Source organism: Parasteatoda tepidariorum, chromosome 10 (genome assembly GCF_043381705.1).
Source record: "Parasteatoda tepidariorum isolate YZ-2023 chromosome 10, CAS_Ptep_4.0, whole genome shotgun sequence".
NCBI classification, from domain to species: Eukaryota; Metazoa; Arthropoda; class Arachnida; order Araneae; family Theridiidae; genus Parasteatoda; species Parasteatoda tepidariorum.
This window is the reverse complement of record NC_092213.1, coordinates 36,067,746-36,084,769: the sequence shown is the minus strand read 5'-3', so window position 1 is coordinate 36,084,769 and position 17,024 is coordinate 36,067,746. Positions and strand designations below refer to the sequence as shown.

Genomic DNA, 17,024 nt, shown 5'->3' with positions numbered 1-17,024 from the left:
AACAAAAAAAATTGCAACAAGATTTATAATATCACACCTTCCTTAGAAAGCTTTATTGTTTCGATACACCTAGGCATAGAGAAATATTTACTGAAGGGAAAAAAAGGCAAATTCTGTGTCGCAAACAAATAATGATTTCATTATTTGTTTGTGACACATAATTGTATTTTTTAGCAATAAAAAAATATAAAAATTTACATTTTTCACCTGCAAAGATTTTGCTAATAACTTTTAAAACTTGTTTACAAATTAAAATTAAACACATCCAAGATTCTAGAATGGATTATAAACTCAGTGTAAACCCTATAAAATTCTTTAATTAAAAGGAAGGAAGTACATGTTTATTTATAAGAATATAATAATCAAACAATATAGAACAAACAATTCTTTTTGTCAGGTTATTTAAATATACAGTCAGACCTCGATATAAGGTCATCCGCATGTAAGGTCACTTTTCTGAAGTCCCGGCTCACTGAATAGGAATTCTTTGTTACAGATTATCGGATATATGGTCAAGTTTTAAAAATGATTATCGCTTATAAGGTCATTTTTATCTGAGGCGAGGGGAGCTCTTTTCTAACAAAAGCTATTTAACTTCCTTTCAAGACAATTAACCCTCTCGAGTTCTAGGAAAATGTTGCAGCCAACGAACAAGCTACAATATCTGAAATTGTTTCACAAGTTGTGGACAGTGAGGACAACGACAGTGATCCTTAGACTGTAGCTGTAACCCAATAGGAAGCTTTCAATGCAATGAATGTCATACGAAATTTCTTTACAAACCATGAGGGAGCTGAGGAACATTTTAAGGAGTTACAAAATCTAGAAAACATTGTTCGAAAAATGAAACCAAAAACGAGACAGACCTGCATAAATGATTATTTTAAATAAGGTAGGATGTAATGTATGCATGTACACTTTGAGGAAATTTGTAAACAGCTTTATTTTAAATTAAAATTTTTTTTACTAATCTAACTTTATTTAATTCTTTATTAATTCTGTTAAAATTTATTGACTTAAATATTTAATTTATGGCCGACCGTTTTTGTTTGTATTACAATTTTAAAAAAATTATAATGTGTACTATTTACGTGCTAAGTTACGAACTGCTAATGAATCGGTTAAAAGGTCACCCCGCTTATAAGGTCACTTTTGCGATGTCCCTTAGGGTGACCTTATATCGAGGTCTGACTGTATATACATTTCTAAAACAAACTCATCATAAAAGCTTAAATATTATTACTGTGCTTTTGCAGTTTGAAAAAACTGAACATGTTAAGTGATTTTTAAAATTCTATCATTTACAAGTATGTTATGGTCAGCTGTTGGCATAAAGTCTAATAAATCTAAATTTGTAAACAGCATTCTGATAATGTTTTTTCTAAAAATTTATCACTAAAATTAATAACTTTTATCTTATCGCTACAGTAATATTTTTTTTCTGAAATATAGAGAAAAAAAAAAGACATAAGTGAATATTTTACCACTATTGCAAATAAATAACACTCTAAGTATTTGACTTCTTAATTTGCTGAGAAAAATGAATACTTCTAGTACTAAACTCAGTGAAGCGACAGCACATGAAGAGCCAAGGCCTACTTTGCACATTCCAGAGACAATTTTCATTTTTGGCTTTGGGGTGAGAAGCATGCTGTACTTATTTTATTGACCCACCCATGCCCCTTTCAAAGATAGTGCTCTCAAGCCACAGCTCTGGGGTTCCAAGTGCTGACACTCAGTCACTAAGGGTTACATACTTTTTGTACCACACCACAAATCGATAAAGCACCAAGTATTTCATTTTTTAAAACAAAACCATCAAAAATTTCTATATAATGCGTACAGAAATGTGCATAATAGCACTATTTCTTAAAGCTATATTTATTTGAATACTTACACGCTAATTTCTCTCACGTCGTGCTTAAAACTGCAAGGCTATAGGGGTGGAATATAAAAATCACACATCCACCAAATGAATAGGCTAGAATATCAATAATAAAATAAGATTGTTTCCATTCATAAAGAAATCTAAAGGTTGTTAATTTTAATAAAAATGTGACTACTTTATTTTAACAAAATTTAAATAACAGTAAACATACTAGAAGTGAATGTTTCAAAATAAATAAATTTGACAGAAATGCTCTAATGATAGTCAAAAAACAAAAATATAATCTATACAAAAAAATAGACCCACTACATAAAATTCCAAGTAAATTTTAAAATATCTATTAAGTAAATATTATGTACAGTTTTCATAGATTGAGAGAGTTAATTTTGAAGACAATGCTAAACTTGACTATGTCATGTAATTCTTTTGGAGTTTGGAAAATCTTGATTTTTGAAACATGTTAATGCATGCAAGCTAACAGGTCTTTGCGTAGGTAAATTAAGGAGTCTAAGAAGTTTTGTCTTGATATCTAGTTTCTTGTTTGTTGCTTCATTACTGTCGGGTGTCATCTATAAAAAAACAGAAATTACTAAATTATATTTCATTTTATATAAAAAAGATGGAGACACACGTAATTATTTTTTTATTTCCTCATTTTTCTAAAAAAGAAATATCAATTTATCACTGAAGAAATTTCTTTTAATAAAATATTTTTGTTTCATAATATATGAAATTTTTTTTAAAAAATTGTTTACATATGCTTAACAAAGAACTCTTAATTTAGTAAAGAAAAATTGCAAATTGTTATAAAATTTCCTTCATATAATGCTTTGTTCATATAACGCTTTGAAAAATTAACTCTTGCTTATTAATTAATTTAACTAAAATTTTACTTCAAGAAGTCAGAGATAAAAGTATATATGTCTTCAGTTAGTTGAGTAATCAAATTCTTTACCAACAACTGTTATCATTTTGTAATGTGCCAAGCTAATTGGAAAAATCTTCAGTGTTTTCTAATCAGTCTGACACTTACTAGGCTATTGTAGTGACCCAACATTCCTTCAGGCTAATTAAAAAATATATTATTTGCTCAATTAGCTTGATTTATTACCGATTTTCTGAAATTGGGATAATTGAGCAAATGTTTTTTCTAAAGGGCCTTCTAGGGTCATTACATAAACCTAAAAAAAGTCAGACTGATTAGAAAACACTGAAGATTTTTTATATTAGCCTGGCACATTATGTTAAGGCTTATTATAAATAGCCCTATTTACAGTTTATTGCAATTCAGTCTGAGCAATTATTTACGAACTTCCTAATTGGCCTAAAGATAAATAGGTTGATTGTATTTTAACACTATTAAAACAAATGATAGTTCTTTAAAAACAACTGTCACTATTTTGCAATGTGCCAGGCTGATTGAAAATTTTGTTGGCATTTTTTAATCTGTTTGAAACTTTTTAAGCTTTTGTAGTGACCATGCATACCTTTAGGATAATTAGAAAATCTTTCATTTGCTCAATTAGCCTGATTTATATCAGAAAGTTTGCAATATCCCAGAGTAGTTAAGGCTTATTGCCAATAGCCATATTTAAGGTTTATTGTAAATCCACCTGATTACTTGTTCACATATTTCGAAATAAACATAAGATAATATAATATCCCTTTTTCTAAAAAAATTGTTTAAGTCAGTTGCAACAAGTCAGTCAACAGCAATGAAATAATTATAACTATTTTTTTTAATTTCTTAAAATAGCTGTCAAATAATTTGTTGCCCTCGTGGGAACTGGTTAAAATCAATACAAGATTGTTGAAATAAAAATTAATTTTGAAATTTAAAATAAATTAACTCTTTTTTTTTAAAAAAAAAAAAAGCTAACCTATTATGATGCATTTTTAAATCTCCTCAATAATATTTTTATGTAAATTATGAGAACTCTTTCAAATTTAAATAGGATAAATAATCAAGTTTGTACTAAAAACAAATCCAGTAAGTACAACTTAAAAACAATTTTAGATTATATTTTGTTGAATACAGAAATATAACTGATATGAAATACATTTTATACAGTTTTTCATTATCGCCTATTTTAAAAATACCTATCTTGCACTTATTTTAACAATAACGTTCAACAACTACACCAAAATAATAAATTTAATTAAAAAAATTGCCAAATAAAATTTTACTAAATTCTCAATGATAAGTATGAAAATATTACCTTATCACAAACATGTTTGTAAATTAAACCATCTACACCCACACTGAAAGTTGACAGGCCATCTATCCACCTAAAATACAATAATTAATATAGAATTAATAATGAGATCTAGTTTTTTTAATTCATTCATGTATAAGCATATTTCTTTGATCATGATAGCAAAAATCTTGTTCCTGTTAAGTCGTAGACAGCACAGATCAAATTTATAGAAAAATAATGGAATTTATTATCAAAACAACTTGACAGTTCTATAATTTTGTCATTTTTTTATGACAAAGTTTCAGTGGAAAAATTTTTAGAGGGTAAAAAGCACTATCAGTAACTGAGTGATCTAACAGAAGAATCAAAATTGAAATACAACAGGGTAAGCTTAATTTTTCATCTTATATTCTAATACTAGTATGAGAAATTGCACTATGAAAAAATTCACCATTTTAATATTTAAAGGTTTAAAATCATTTACCTTGATTTGCCAATAAGACTATGACCATGCAGAAAACCAAAAAAAGTTATTATTTTAATTAACTTTTATTAATTTACCCAATTATTTTAATAGGTTAAAGATCCAGTGTAATTTATCAAAAATTAACTATAATTTATTGAAAAATCGGCTTCCCAATCTTTTGATGGTGTATTCAAATTATGTAGAGGAAATATTTATTCAAATTAGAACATTTTATGTAATTTGAAATCCACCATTGAAAGAGTAATGGCCTGTTCTTCTGCTTTTTTCAAATTTCTCCGATGACTTCTGGCAAACAAATGGTCGTGTACCATTCAGAATTGACCGTCCTGTGTTGCTCTAACGCCACTGTTGCCACATGACCGTTAATGCCGAAGAAACAGGCAATCATTTGTTTCGATGTGCTTCTTCCTCGAACAACTTTTGTTGGATTTGCCTCGTCTTGGAAAACCCATACAGTTAATTGCTGTTTTGTTTCCGGCTCAGATCCATGATTCGTCACCTGTGTAGATGTTATACACAGCCTTTGATGTACCTTGAACGTATTTTTCCAACATTTCCTTGCACCAATCGACACGAGCCTTTTTTTGAGCGTTTGTCAGATTATGCGGGATCCAACGCGAACAAATTTTTTTTACGCTCAAATGTTCATGCAATATTTTATTGATGCTAGTCATACTAATGTCCAAAGACGCCTCTATCTCACGGTATGTCACATGACGATCTTGCTTTATCAGTTCACGCACAGCATCGATCTTTTCTGGCACAACAACGGATTTTGGACGACCTGCACGGGATTCGTCCTGGATCGAACATCGACCACGATTAAATTCGTTATACCAATTTTTTACAGTGCTGTAGGATGGCGCTTTATCGCTGAATAAAGAATTAAGTTCATCGAAGCACTCTTGTCTTGACAATCCACGTCGAAAGTTATGAAAAATAATGGCACGAAAATGTTCACGATTCAATTCCATTTTTTGAAAGAGAAGAACTTTTCAATTTACTGTCAACAACACAAATGAAGCTATAATGGTAAATCGTCTGCTGAATTTATGTTTAAAAATATCAAACTTTAGATTAAAATCGTCTGCGGTCGCCAAGCAACACTTAGTGTTGCCAAGGCCAGAAATATAAACAGCAACCCTCGTAAACATCTTTCAAAAGAGAAAGAAAAATCCTAAAATCTTATGAGGAAAAAAATATTTTGTTTTTTTCCTTAATGGCGGAAAAATGTATCGAATTTCGTTCCGGTTTTTTGGTTTTCTGCTTTCCGGATAACGGGTTCCGTACTGTATCTCGTGTGCCCTGAATAGGGCGGGTCGAGGTATAAATAAACAATATCAAACTAAGAAGAAAAAAAATTTTTTTTAAAACAATTTAGAACAGAAAGTGCCAATAAATTTACCACTAGTTAGATGTTTTACCACAAGATTGAAATGTTAGTTCACTAATCAATCCAAAATTTTATAAATTCTTATTTTCTTTAAAAATGTAATTAGTTTCAAAAAATGAAAAGGAAACAGGAAAAATGATATCATTAGAATTACATATTTTTCATAAATTGAAAAAATAGAAATAAATATTCTGAAATTATATAAAATAAAATAGATATCCTTTGCATTACACTTACTCAGTTTCTTCCTGAGGCACAGATAGTTTTTTCTGTTTCCAGAGGTTAACTAATAGCTGTTGTCGAGATACACCATTCACTCGCCACCTCACTCTGATAGCCCCATCTTCAATGTGATGAGTAATTTTCAAAATTTCTACTTTAACTTTGGCATAATGAATAAAGCCATAAAGCTTTAATATATACATAGCTTGGATATAGGCAGTTAAGCCCCTAAAAATAAATTTTTTTTTTTATTAAACAAGGTGAAAAGAACTAAGAACCATGTGGAAAACATGTTAAGTAGCATTTTGTTGTACATATTATGTTGTATATGTACATATTTTGTCATAGGTTAACTTATGCTATATTATAACTTTATATTGTTACAAACAGAAAACTAAATCTGCTTTAAAAATCTGTCTTATTATGGTTAATCAAAACTAATTTATCATAAACGATAATTTTATAAAATAATTTAGGATGAAACAGATAAATGAAATTAAAACTGCCAAAAAAAATTTCACAGGAACAGAGAATATCTTTATTTGAATTATCTTTTTAACAAGTAAATGGTCATTAGTCATTAATAGGAATGTATAACATTACTAAAAAAATTAATTTTGTAATTTTTTTCTTCATAATTTTAAATTTCATAAAAAGAATGATGACATTATAATGAAATTTAAGTTTTTTTAGTTTATAGTTCAAATGTAATACATATATTGCCATTAAAAACTGAAATTCGTTATTTCACAGAATAACTTGATATTTCATGAAATAATTAGACTTGTTAAAGTATGTAATATTATTGAATTCTACGATTTAACTAAGTATTCTATTAAATAACGATTACTTGATCATTAAAGTATGAAATATGGCACTCAAAAGTTCTTTGAACCAATTCTAGCTCAGTTACGAACCGCTTCATTGCGCTGCTGTTAGGCGTAGAATTTAGACAGTGTATTTATGTTAGCATTTTACATTATTAACAAATATTTTTCCTTATTATTTATCAACTAATCATCCGCAATAGGGATAAAATGTATTTGTTGAGAGATTTTAGCAATTCATGATCAATTAATTTATAAAATAACTTTAAAATTGTTTATTTCTCACTTTAACAATTTATTATTAGTTATTTCATTAGAATAACTAGATAAAGTATGAAATTTTTCATCTATTATAGTCTTTAACTGACTTGTCTAATTATTTCATCAAGTACAGTCCGCAAAAAAAAAAGATATCACCCTGAATAACTTTCGTTTTAATGATCGGATTTTCACGAACTAAGTGTCAATTAGTGTTAACTATTAATTAAGTTACGAAATCAGACACAAAAACATACTTTCCCTGAATAAACATATATTTTTTAAACATATTTGGATTCTTAATCTTCAAAATATAGGGGGTAGCCGCAATCTGGGAAATGTGGTCCCCATAGTTTGGGCAGGAGAGAGATTCAAAGTTTGGACAACTTAATGTTAATTTCACTTTTTGCGTTTTTGGTCATATTTTAAAAGCTAATTAAGCAATTCAAAAACAATTACATCCACTCATAAAACTCATTTACCCAAAGATAATTTCATGAAAAAAATAATTTTTTATAATTAATTAAATTGAGGATGAAAAATTTTTGAATTATAAGGTATGAATTTTTTTATACCATATTAATCTACATATTTTTCAATTGAAAAATCTAAAGTTTCAACTGTTTTTATTAATTAGGAGCTGAGAAAATATAAAATTAATTATTTTTAAAAAAATAATTTGGCGACAATGAAAAAATACTTAAATGGGGCAATTAATATTAAAATGTGATAAACCTGCGAGAAACTTGACTTCGCGAGCTTTGCGTAAAATTTCATTCATATTTTTTTTTGCTAATAATCGTTTGCTAATCTTTTTATTTTTAATTCCTTCAAACTATAAAATACGATGTTTCTTTTTTAGTCGTTCATTAATTTTTTTGCAATTTAGTAAAGAAATTTGAATAAAACATTTTGCATAAAAAACACCTTATTCAAGGAATGGCTAGTTTCATAAAAGCGTGCTTCTGATAGAATATGATTATACACCAGATTGTGCTTTTTTAATGTGATTATTTTTGATTTCTTGATTTTGTTTCTCAATAACTGATACAATTTCAATAATATACACGCTTATGCATAGATTTGGAATAATAAATATATATTTCATCAGTGTAGGATATACCGGTCAAATGTATACCGGGCTGTGGCACTTAACTAGACCAAGTATATATTTCGGACATTTACCAAAGGTCTAGTCATACTAGTTCTAGTTAATTGCCACTGCCGGTATACATTTGCCTGGTATACCAGACACTGATGTTTTTTTAAGGTCAAGTGTCACTGCCTGGTCTACATTTCCCCAGCATACCAGACACTGATGCCTTTTTAAGGTCAAGTGCCAATGCCCGGTATATCCTACACCGATGTTTTTTTAAGGTTCAGTGCCATTGCCCGATATATATTAGCCTGATACTCCAAACACTGATGTTTCTTCTAATCTATCGTCAGTAAGTATTAAAATATGTAAAGGACTAATAATGGTAGAAAACAGCTGTTGAAAGCCATCCAATATTTTTTAGCATGTTTTGTTCGCATGGTAGGTAATAACATGCGAACAAAACATGCTTAAAAATAAAAACCTAGAGTAAATACATTTTATAATAAAGTAAATGTATTTTAAATAAAGTAAATATATTTTATTCTGCCTAGTTTAAAAATACACAACAGGGGATTTATAATTTTATTAGGATGCCCAACTTCTAGTAGAAGGTTTTTCAAGAAACTAAACCTTTCCTTTCAAGTAAAGAAGTAATATCAGATGAGGATGACGTTACCAGTAATAGGCATTAATGAGATTCAGTTAATTAAATTACTTTTTTCTTGCTTTTTTAAACATATTTTCCTAGCTATCAGGTAGTATTAGACATTTATTTCCAATTTTTTTTCTAAAAAATACCAAACAAATACGCTATTTAGTGGATAACGAAGAATAATACTTAAATCTTGAAAAACATCCTGCTTTTACAACATGTAAAAGATTAGATATACACATTCCTATAGAAATAAATTCTCTTAGTTATAGTTTTTCTGTTTCAGTTGGAATTATTGCTTTGAGTACTTCTGGATTGTAACTCTATAATTTTTCTTTCAGACATGCAGTTTAACTTCAACAAGCTCGCTCCCAGCCAAAACATCTTGTACAATGCTTTTGACTACAACTCAATTATGATTTACGGCAACAAATCCTTCTCCAAGAATGGCCAAGACACTATGGTGGCCAAAAATGGACAGAGACTATCCGATCCTTACAATAAGCAAGGAATGACCAGGGCTGACATCGAAAGAGTCAATAAAATGTACAACTGTTAAAAGTTGATTTTAATAAAGTTTACAAACATTTAATTTTGTTTCATTTTTGCCTTCATTTTAGACCTCTGTATTTCAATTTAATTTTATTTATTTTAGCGCAACTTTATTATTGATGATTTTTAATAGCTTTAGATTTATTTTATTTTGAAAATTGGAAATTTTAGATAAATTGTGGCGTTTTACATGTGACTAATGCATATGATATTCGAGGTAAGCAGTGTTATTTGTGGCAAGCAAAATGCTCATCGTGACAAGCAAAATAANGGAACCATTAAGATTGACACTTAGTTCGTGAAAATCCGATCATTAGAACGAAAGTTATTCAGGGTGATTCGTTTTTTTTTTTGCGGACTGTACACAGTTATTCTATGAAATAATTGTATTACACACTTTAATGGTACCACATACATAATATATATCTTTGGTAATGTTATTTACAGTACTGAAAATACTTCAGATGAAAAAAAAAAAAATTGTAAAGGTGGGAACACAAAAAAAATTATAATTTAAAGTTCTAATTACAATAATATGATATTTCATTACATGCAGTAACAAATTTTGATTTCTGAATAAAGCTAACTTTAGAGGTCAATGAAAAATTTTAATTTTATGGTTTCTTATTTTTGTACATTTACAACGTTTTTGTAAAAATTTGTTTTATATTTCTACATCTAGATTTTCAATTCAGATTTATTTATATAAGTACAGTCGGACCTCTATTTAACGAAGTCGTTAAATCCTGATAATGAGTTCGTTATATGGAAAATTCGTTAAACAGAAAATCACTTTTGAAATACTTAACACCCCTGTGGCAGAATTTTTTCTGACTTTCTGCGACAAACCTAATTAGAACCAATATCTTTCTGCAAGATATTTTTATCGTTATAAATGTATGTGTAATGNTCGCCGTGTTTCTGCCACGGGGCTTAACACAAAACAGGCTTTAAATTCCTAAACAGTAGATATAATTGAAATAGCAATTGATACACCTTTATCTTGTAGACTAGTATCTACTATTTATTTTATAAATCTTAACCGCAAAAGAAATCTGCATGGTAAGCAAGAATAGAGCAAAACATTATCCAGTGTTACACTATCACGCTACATATATTTTCAATGAAAAAAAAAAGAAGCTAAATTTATGTATAAAGTTATACCTAGCTGCATTTATTTTAAAAGTAATTTTAAATACATTACCACATGGGTTCTTAAGTTTAATTGCTAATAAAATCTGTTAATTTTGTCTGAGTTTTTGGTTTGAAATGCAAACAAAAAGCGAAAAGTGGCTTCGAAAATTATTTCAAAGCCATTTCTCCTATAGAATGCGTTAACAAGTTTGAAATGCTTCGAAATATTTTGAGAAATAGGGAATGTGGATCTCAAAGAAAAGTTCGTTAAATAGAAAATTCACTTCGTTATTCAAAAGTTATTTTAAGAAGAAATTTCCAAAATGTTCTTGGTTCCTCAAAAAATTTCGCAAAATAGAGAAATTCGCAAAATGGAAGTTCCTTAAATAGAAGTCCGACTGTATATTTATTTATTTTAATACTTACTTGATGCATTCAAGTTAAAAAAACTTATAGTAAAAATGTAAAAATAAAATAAAAGTATGTCATTTATATATCTTATAGAATCTAAATACACCCAGTATATATACAATTGTAGCTTTAGGTTAATGTTGACTTCAACATAGAAAGTTTTAGGATTTGTGACCAGGTATCCAAAAACAACAGCAACCTGTTATTATTATTATGAATATATATATATTTTTTACATTAATTTTTTTAACCTTAAAATCGATTTCAATAAAGTTATATTACATTCTGTTTGAATAATTTAGTTGTACTTTTGACACTGTCCTGAAGCAATGAGATTACAAAATATTTTTTCATTCCATAGAATTTAAGCAATTAACAATAAAAAGGTGGAAAAACTCACTTAGTAGTAATTCCTCCTCTTAAGTTGTTTTGAAAAACTATGTTTTTGTGATATATGGAAAAATTTAGAGGTTTCTCAAAGAAGTTCATAAGCTGAAATAGAGAGCAGATATTAGATATCAAACACAATCAGATAATTCAGAATCTTTTGGGTGTGAAAAAAAAAAAGAGAAATTTCAAAATGAAATTAATTGGCTGAAATTTAAATCAAACATTAGGCAAAATAAATAAAGGTTTTTATTTCAAAAGTTATTCATAAATCAAAAACTGAAATTAAAATAATTTGTTTCATAAAATAGCAACCAATATTTTGTAAAATGATAATAGTTTATCAAGTAATATTACTGGTATCATTTATCAATGTATAGTATATTATATAAAATAGAAAGAACACATTTATTACAATTCTGTTCCCTACTCTGTATTTGGACTTGACATTCTTTCCTACTTGACTCCCTGATTACATACAACACAATAAATTTTTGTGCAGAATCAAAAACCAAATCTATATACCTGGATAACTTTTAAACTAATGATCAGATTTCATAATATAATATGTAATCTAATATGTTATAAAATGTAGACCATTGATACACAAATTACTTATAACAGACAATATTTCAATTAACAAAATCAAACACTAAATACCTTCCTAGATTATTAAAAAAAATTTAATAATGCAAAAATCTTTTTGATTATTAAATTAAATTAGAAAAATAAATATTTTCTAAAAATTACTTTTTATGGAAAATATTTTTTAAATGAACAGTTTTTGCAGTTATATGCAAAAAAATTTTTTAGTTTAATATAATAATTATAGTATAATTAATAGCAGCAAAATGGAAAAATGATGGAACAACTTTTTAATAATTTCTTACCTTAACTATTTCATTTTCTAGATTACAACTATCCCATAATTTGGGAGGTAAAAATTTTAAAAGTTATAAAGAGAAATGTTTATTTGAAGAAAGTGAAAAATATCTGCACTAATAATCAAACATATTTAAAGCCTTTCCTCAAACTCAGAAAATAGCATCTTAGTTAAATTAAATATCTGATCCTTAGATCAGAAGTTATCCTGGGGGTAAACTTTTTAAATAAAATGTTCAAGAGAGTAAGAAAAGTTTACTTACTGAGTAAGTTAAATGCTCTATCACATAAAGCAACTGCTCCTCAGTGGGTTTACCAGAATTATCACCATGATTTTTACTAGTCGAACACAACACAATCGAGTCTTCAAAACATTTAGGTTGCTCCACATAATTAAGTTCTGTGCTGTTATTGAAGTTGCCTGGAGTATAAACTGAAGTATGTATAGCTGTATCATTGTAAATTGAATCTGATAATTTGACATCGAAAGTGAAGGGTACCCTAGATATTACTTTTTTGAACTCTTCTTTCCTCAACAGTTCATCTAAATGGCATTCATTTGTTACTGAGATTAGTTTAAAATATCGATTTTCAATTATGTTAAAGTTTTCTTTTAAAAATGGTGAAAGGCAGAATGTTTCCTGAGCTGCTGTTAATTCATACTTGGGCTGGATACTACTTTGAGCGTTAAATTTTATGTCAGTACAAATAACTCTACAAACAGAATAAGATAGGGGTCTTGGAACCTAAAAATGGAAGAATTAAGAATAAATGTTAAAGCACATTTAGTCAAAAAAAAAAGCAAATGGAAGTTACTTTAAAAAAGCATTTAATAACAAATAACATTAATTGGCAACTATAATTATTTTGTTCTATGAAGAAAAATACAGAATTTAAATAATTAGCGATATAGAACCTCTATACCAGTGATTCTCAACCTTTTTTTTGTTGCAGCACACTTTTAACGATTTCGAAATTTGACGGCACACAATGAAAAAAATTAGATTAAAAGTTGTTTAATTACCTATTTTACACTATGTTAAATAGTTTGTGATAATAATTTTGAATGTGAAATAAAATAATATGCACTACAAAAGCACATTTTTTAAGGGATTAATTATTTCTTTCGACCAATTTTTTATTAGCTAGTAACAGTTATTATTTTTTTTTCTAGTTATTAATTGTTAGCTTGTTTTTTATGGTTATTAACTGTTAGTTTGTTTTTTTTACATTAATTGTTATTTTTTTGTGATTTCATGTTAACTAGTTTCTTTTTGCTAATTATTAATTGTTAGCTTAATTTTTGTTAGTTATCCTTCGTTAATTTGTTTTTTATATATTTGTTTTTTTAGTTATCCTTTGTTAATTTATTTATTAATTGCATAGCTTACTTTAATGATTAGCTCTTACAACATTTTTTAAAATTGTGTGTCATATACAATTTAAACACTTCCATCTTATTTTAAGATTGTCAGAGACAAGACAATCGCCGACAAAGATGTTCATGCGGTTAAAGCATGGAAAAATTATAAAATGTATATATATATACATATATATATACACTTTTCTTTAATTTAAACTTTACTCATAATAAAAAAAAGATTACTCACGTTATAATTTTTATTGTATCATTCCTAATATTTGGCGGCACATTTTAACGATTCGGCGGCACACAAAAGTGCCGCGGCACAGTGGTTGAGAATCACTGCTCTATACTTATAAAACATATACGTCTATGGTTGAGAACAAATTTGTAACATGTTTATGGCTTTTAAAGAGAATGTTTGCTTTTTAAAAATCAAAAACAAAGTTGAAAGCTAAATTGCTATTCTTCTAAATTTTAAAATACTAAATGTGAAAAATTGGCTTTCTTAGTAAATCACAACCGAAAAGCAGGTTTCATGCTAGATAAAATGAAACCCAATAAAAACTAACAGCAACAATTGATTAAAAGAACAATTTTGTAAAAATTGTTAATGGTAGTATATCATGAATAGTACCTATAGATATAGGAATTAAGGATATAAAACTTCATTTGTTTCAAAAAATATGAAGGTGGTAACTAATAAAAGTCAAGTAAATTTTTGGAAACAAATAAAGCTTTATAACTCCTAGTAGATTTTTCTGCTTCGGATTTTTGGGATTATAAATCATATAAACTATATATTCATTATGTTGAATTTCATGGAAATAAGAAAACCAAAAAAGAAAATAAACTTTTCGGTGAAGAATTTTTAGTGTTTTCCTTACCTAATTTGACATGATAGATGGAGTCATAAGTATTTCCAGAATAATAACTATTGATCTTTGGGATTTTTAAAATTTTTTATATAGAAATATTGTTGGTTTTTCTTAATTGGTTTCCTTACTGAATGGCAAAAAACATTGTTTCTCTCCATTTTTATGTCTATTTCAAAATTTTATATTTTACATTATTTTGAATAATTGATCCATTGTTTAGCTTTTAAAGACAATGATTAATCAGGGGTCTGTCTAGGTTTTTCTGAGAGGTACCTATTTTGTGAAAATTTAGACATAATTTGTGAAAAATTAAAAATTATACTAAAAAATCAACACAAAAATATGGATTTATCATTTCTTAAGGGATACAAAAATAAAAATTTAAGAGAAAGTATTTTGTGAAACTACCATTTTTCCTAAAATTGAATTTGTGAAACTACCGTTTTTCCTAAAGTTGAATTTGTGAAGGTACCGCTAAACGGTAGTAAATTCGGCCTGGACAGACCCCTGTTAATAAAAGTCAAAACAAGCATTGCAAAAGAACCAGATGTAAACATCAAAGATGAGTACACTATCTAAAATAAATCTTTAGGTGAACTCGTGATAAAGATTTCATATACCACATAACTTTCAAATTAAACTAATATGAGGTTTCTTCAGCAATAAAAATGCAGCCAAAATAAAATTTGAATAAAAATTTAAAAAAAAATTTTTTTTAGTGTAAAAATGTAAAAGCATTAGAGTTGTGAATTAATAATCCCAATAATATATTTAAATTAGCTTTTCAATTTGCAAATTTTTGTTTAATATCAATGTGAATATTGCATCTTGGTCCTATGTATAAAATAATCCTATTAATTGCAAATTTAAGTCCTTGGGTTCGAGTGGGTCTAACCCAGAGTTCTCCTTAGGAATAAAAAAGGGTATGGTGCTTCCTCACAGAAAAGGGCACTTACTACTCACTGTTAAAATTTATCAAAATGTACAATATAATGTAATAACTGAATTTAATCCTCAATTTAAAAATTACCCTCTTTTCCTATTTAATGTGTATATTTCACTAAGCAATTCTCTTTCAGTATCAAAATAACAGAAAAATTTGAAACTTCTGAAGAATAATTAAAGGCAAGCTTAAGGACAATCTCTGTGTATAATTTTTTTTTTTTTAAAGTAAACAAAAAAGCATTAATTGGTGATCAACTTGGAAAGTTTATAAATATATATATATAACTGAAAATTCTGAGAAAATAAACATTTAAAGGTGCATTTTTAAATAAAAGGTATTCGTTAAGAAAACAATTCGGTTGAGCCACCCTTCTAAAAAAAATTCTTAAGCCACACAAAGTGAAGTCAAACTTATCTCTAGTAAACATCGATTAAGTCTGATCCTTGTTAAAAATAATCTTAGAAGACAATTTTGTAGTAGGTTTAAAAACTGTGATAATTAATCTGAAAGAAAAACTTGTAATCATGGTTGCAATACATTTTTAAGTTAAACCAATTAAATTAATATTTTGTTGCTAGATCACACACTTATGAAATGCAGGGGGAAATACTTCATCGTGAATGAATTATCTTTAATTAATAATAATAATATACAATTCATCAAATGAACTTTACATGAATTATTTTTAATACTTCATTAGGCACAAATTCACAGGAAGCAAATCCAGAAATTATAGTCAGTACATTACATTCAAGATATAAATTTTGAGAAAAGTTGTGTCAGGATAAAATTTAAGTGAATACCTTCGACGAAAAGAAAAAAAAAGTATCCTACACACATATTAAAAATTTAAAAAAATATTATAAAAAATTACTTATTTTTTCCTCTACTTTTTCCGTCTTACCTGCTTTTTTTATCACATATTATAATATAGGCTATATTATAATACAGCCTACAAAATTTACAATTTGATTACATAACAAATTATAAACTTCACTAACGCATGAGATCAGTCTATTATCAATAAACAAAAATACTAACTATCATTCACATAATAATTGAAAGAAAAAAATTTGTGCGCACTGAAGGCAAGTAGTTAAGTTTTTTATAAAGGTCTTTTGATACTTTGTAAAAAAAAATATATCTATACCTCAACAGTTCTTGAGAGAAAAACATGAAAATTTGAAACAAATTTAGTATTTCTCATGCAATATAAAACACGTATGAAAGCAGAAGAACAACACTTCTGCATGATTATAATCACATGTAAAAGGATTCAAGCATTTATCAAGAAAATTCGAATTGCAAAAAGTTTTTGCAGAAAACAGAATGGAATAAAACGAAAACAAAAAACATTTTGTTACAGTTGCGATTAAAATTTTTTTATTATAGTTTCAAAAATTCTCAATAATTTTTATTCATAATTTAAAAATTATCATTTAATAAT

General features: G+C 27.4%; 1 protein-coding gene across 1 annotated transcript; it reads right to left on the bottom strand.

The window, feature by feature from the left end:
- Positions 1-297: 297 nt before the first annotated feature.
- Positions 298-16,951, bottom strand: LOC107444392 (uncharacterized). The gene is made up of 6 exons (XM_016058514.3): positions 16,728-16,951; positions 12,654-13,136; positions 11,522-11,613; positions 6,204-6,416; positions 4,108-4,177; positions 298-2,457 (listed from the first exon to the last, which is right to left on the bottom strand). The coding sequence occupies exons 1-6, from the start codon at positions 16,827-16,829 to the stop codon at positions 2,302-2,304; spliced, it is 1,116 nt and encodes a 371-aa protein (XP_015914000.1). The 5' UTR covers positions 16,830-16,951; the 3' UTR covers positions 298-2,301.
- Between the last annotated feature and the right edge of the window lie 73 nt (positions 16,952-17,024).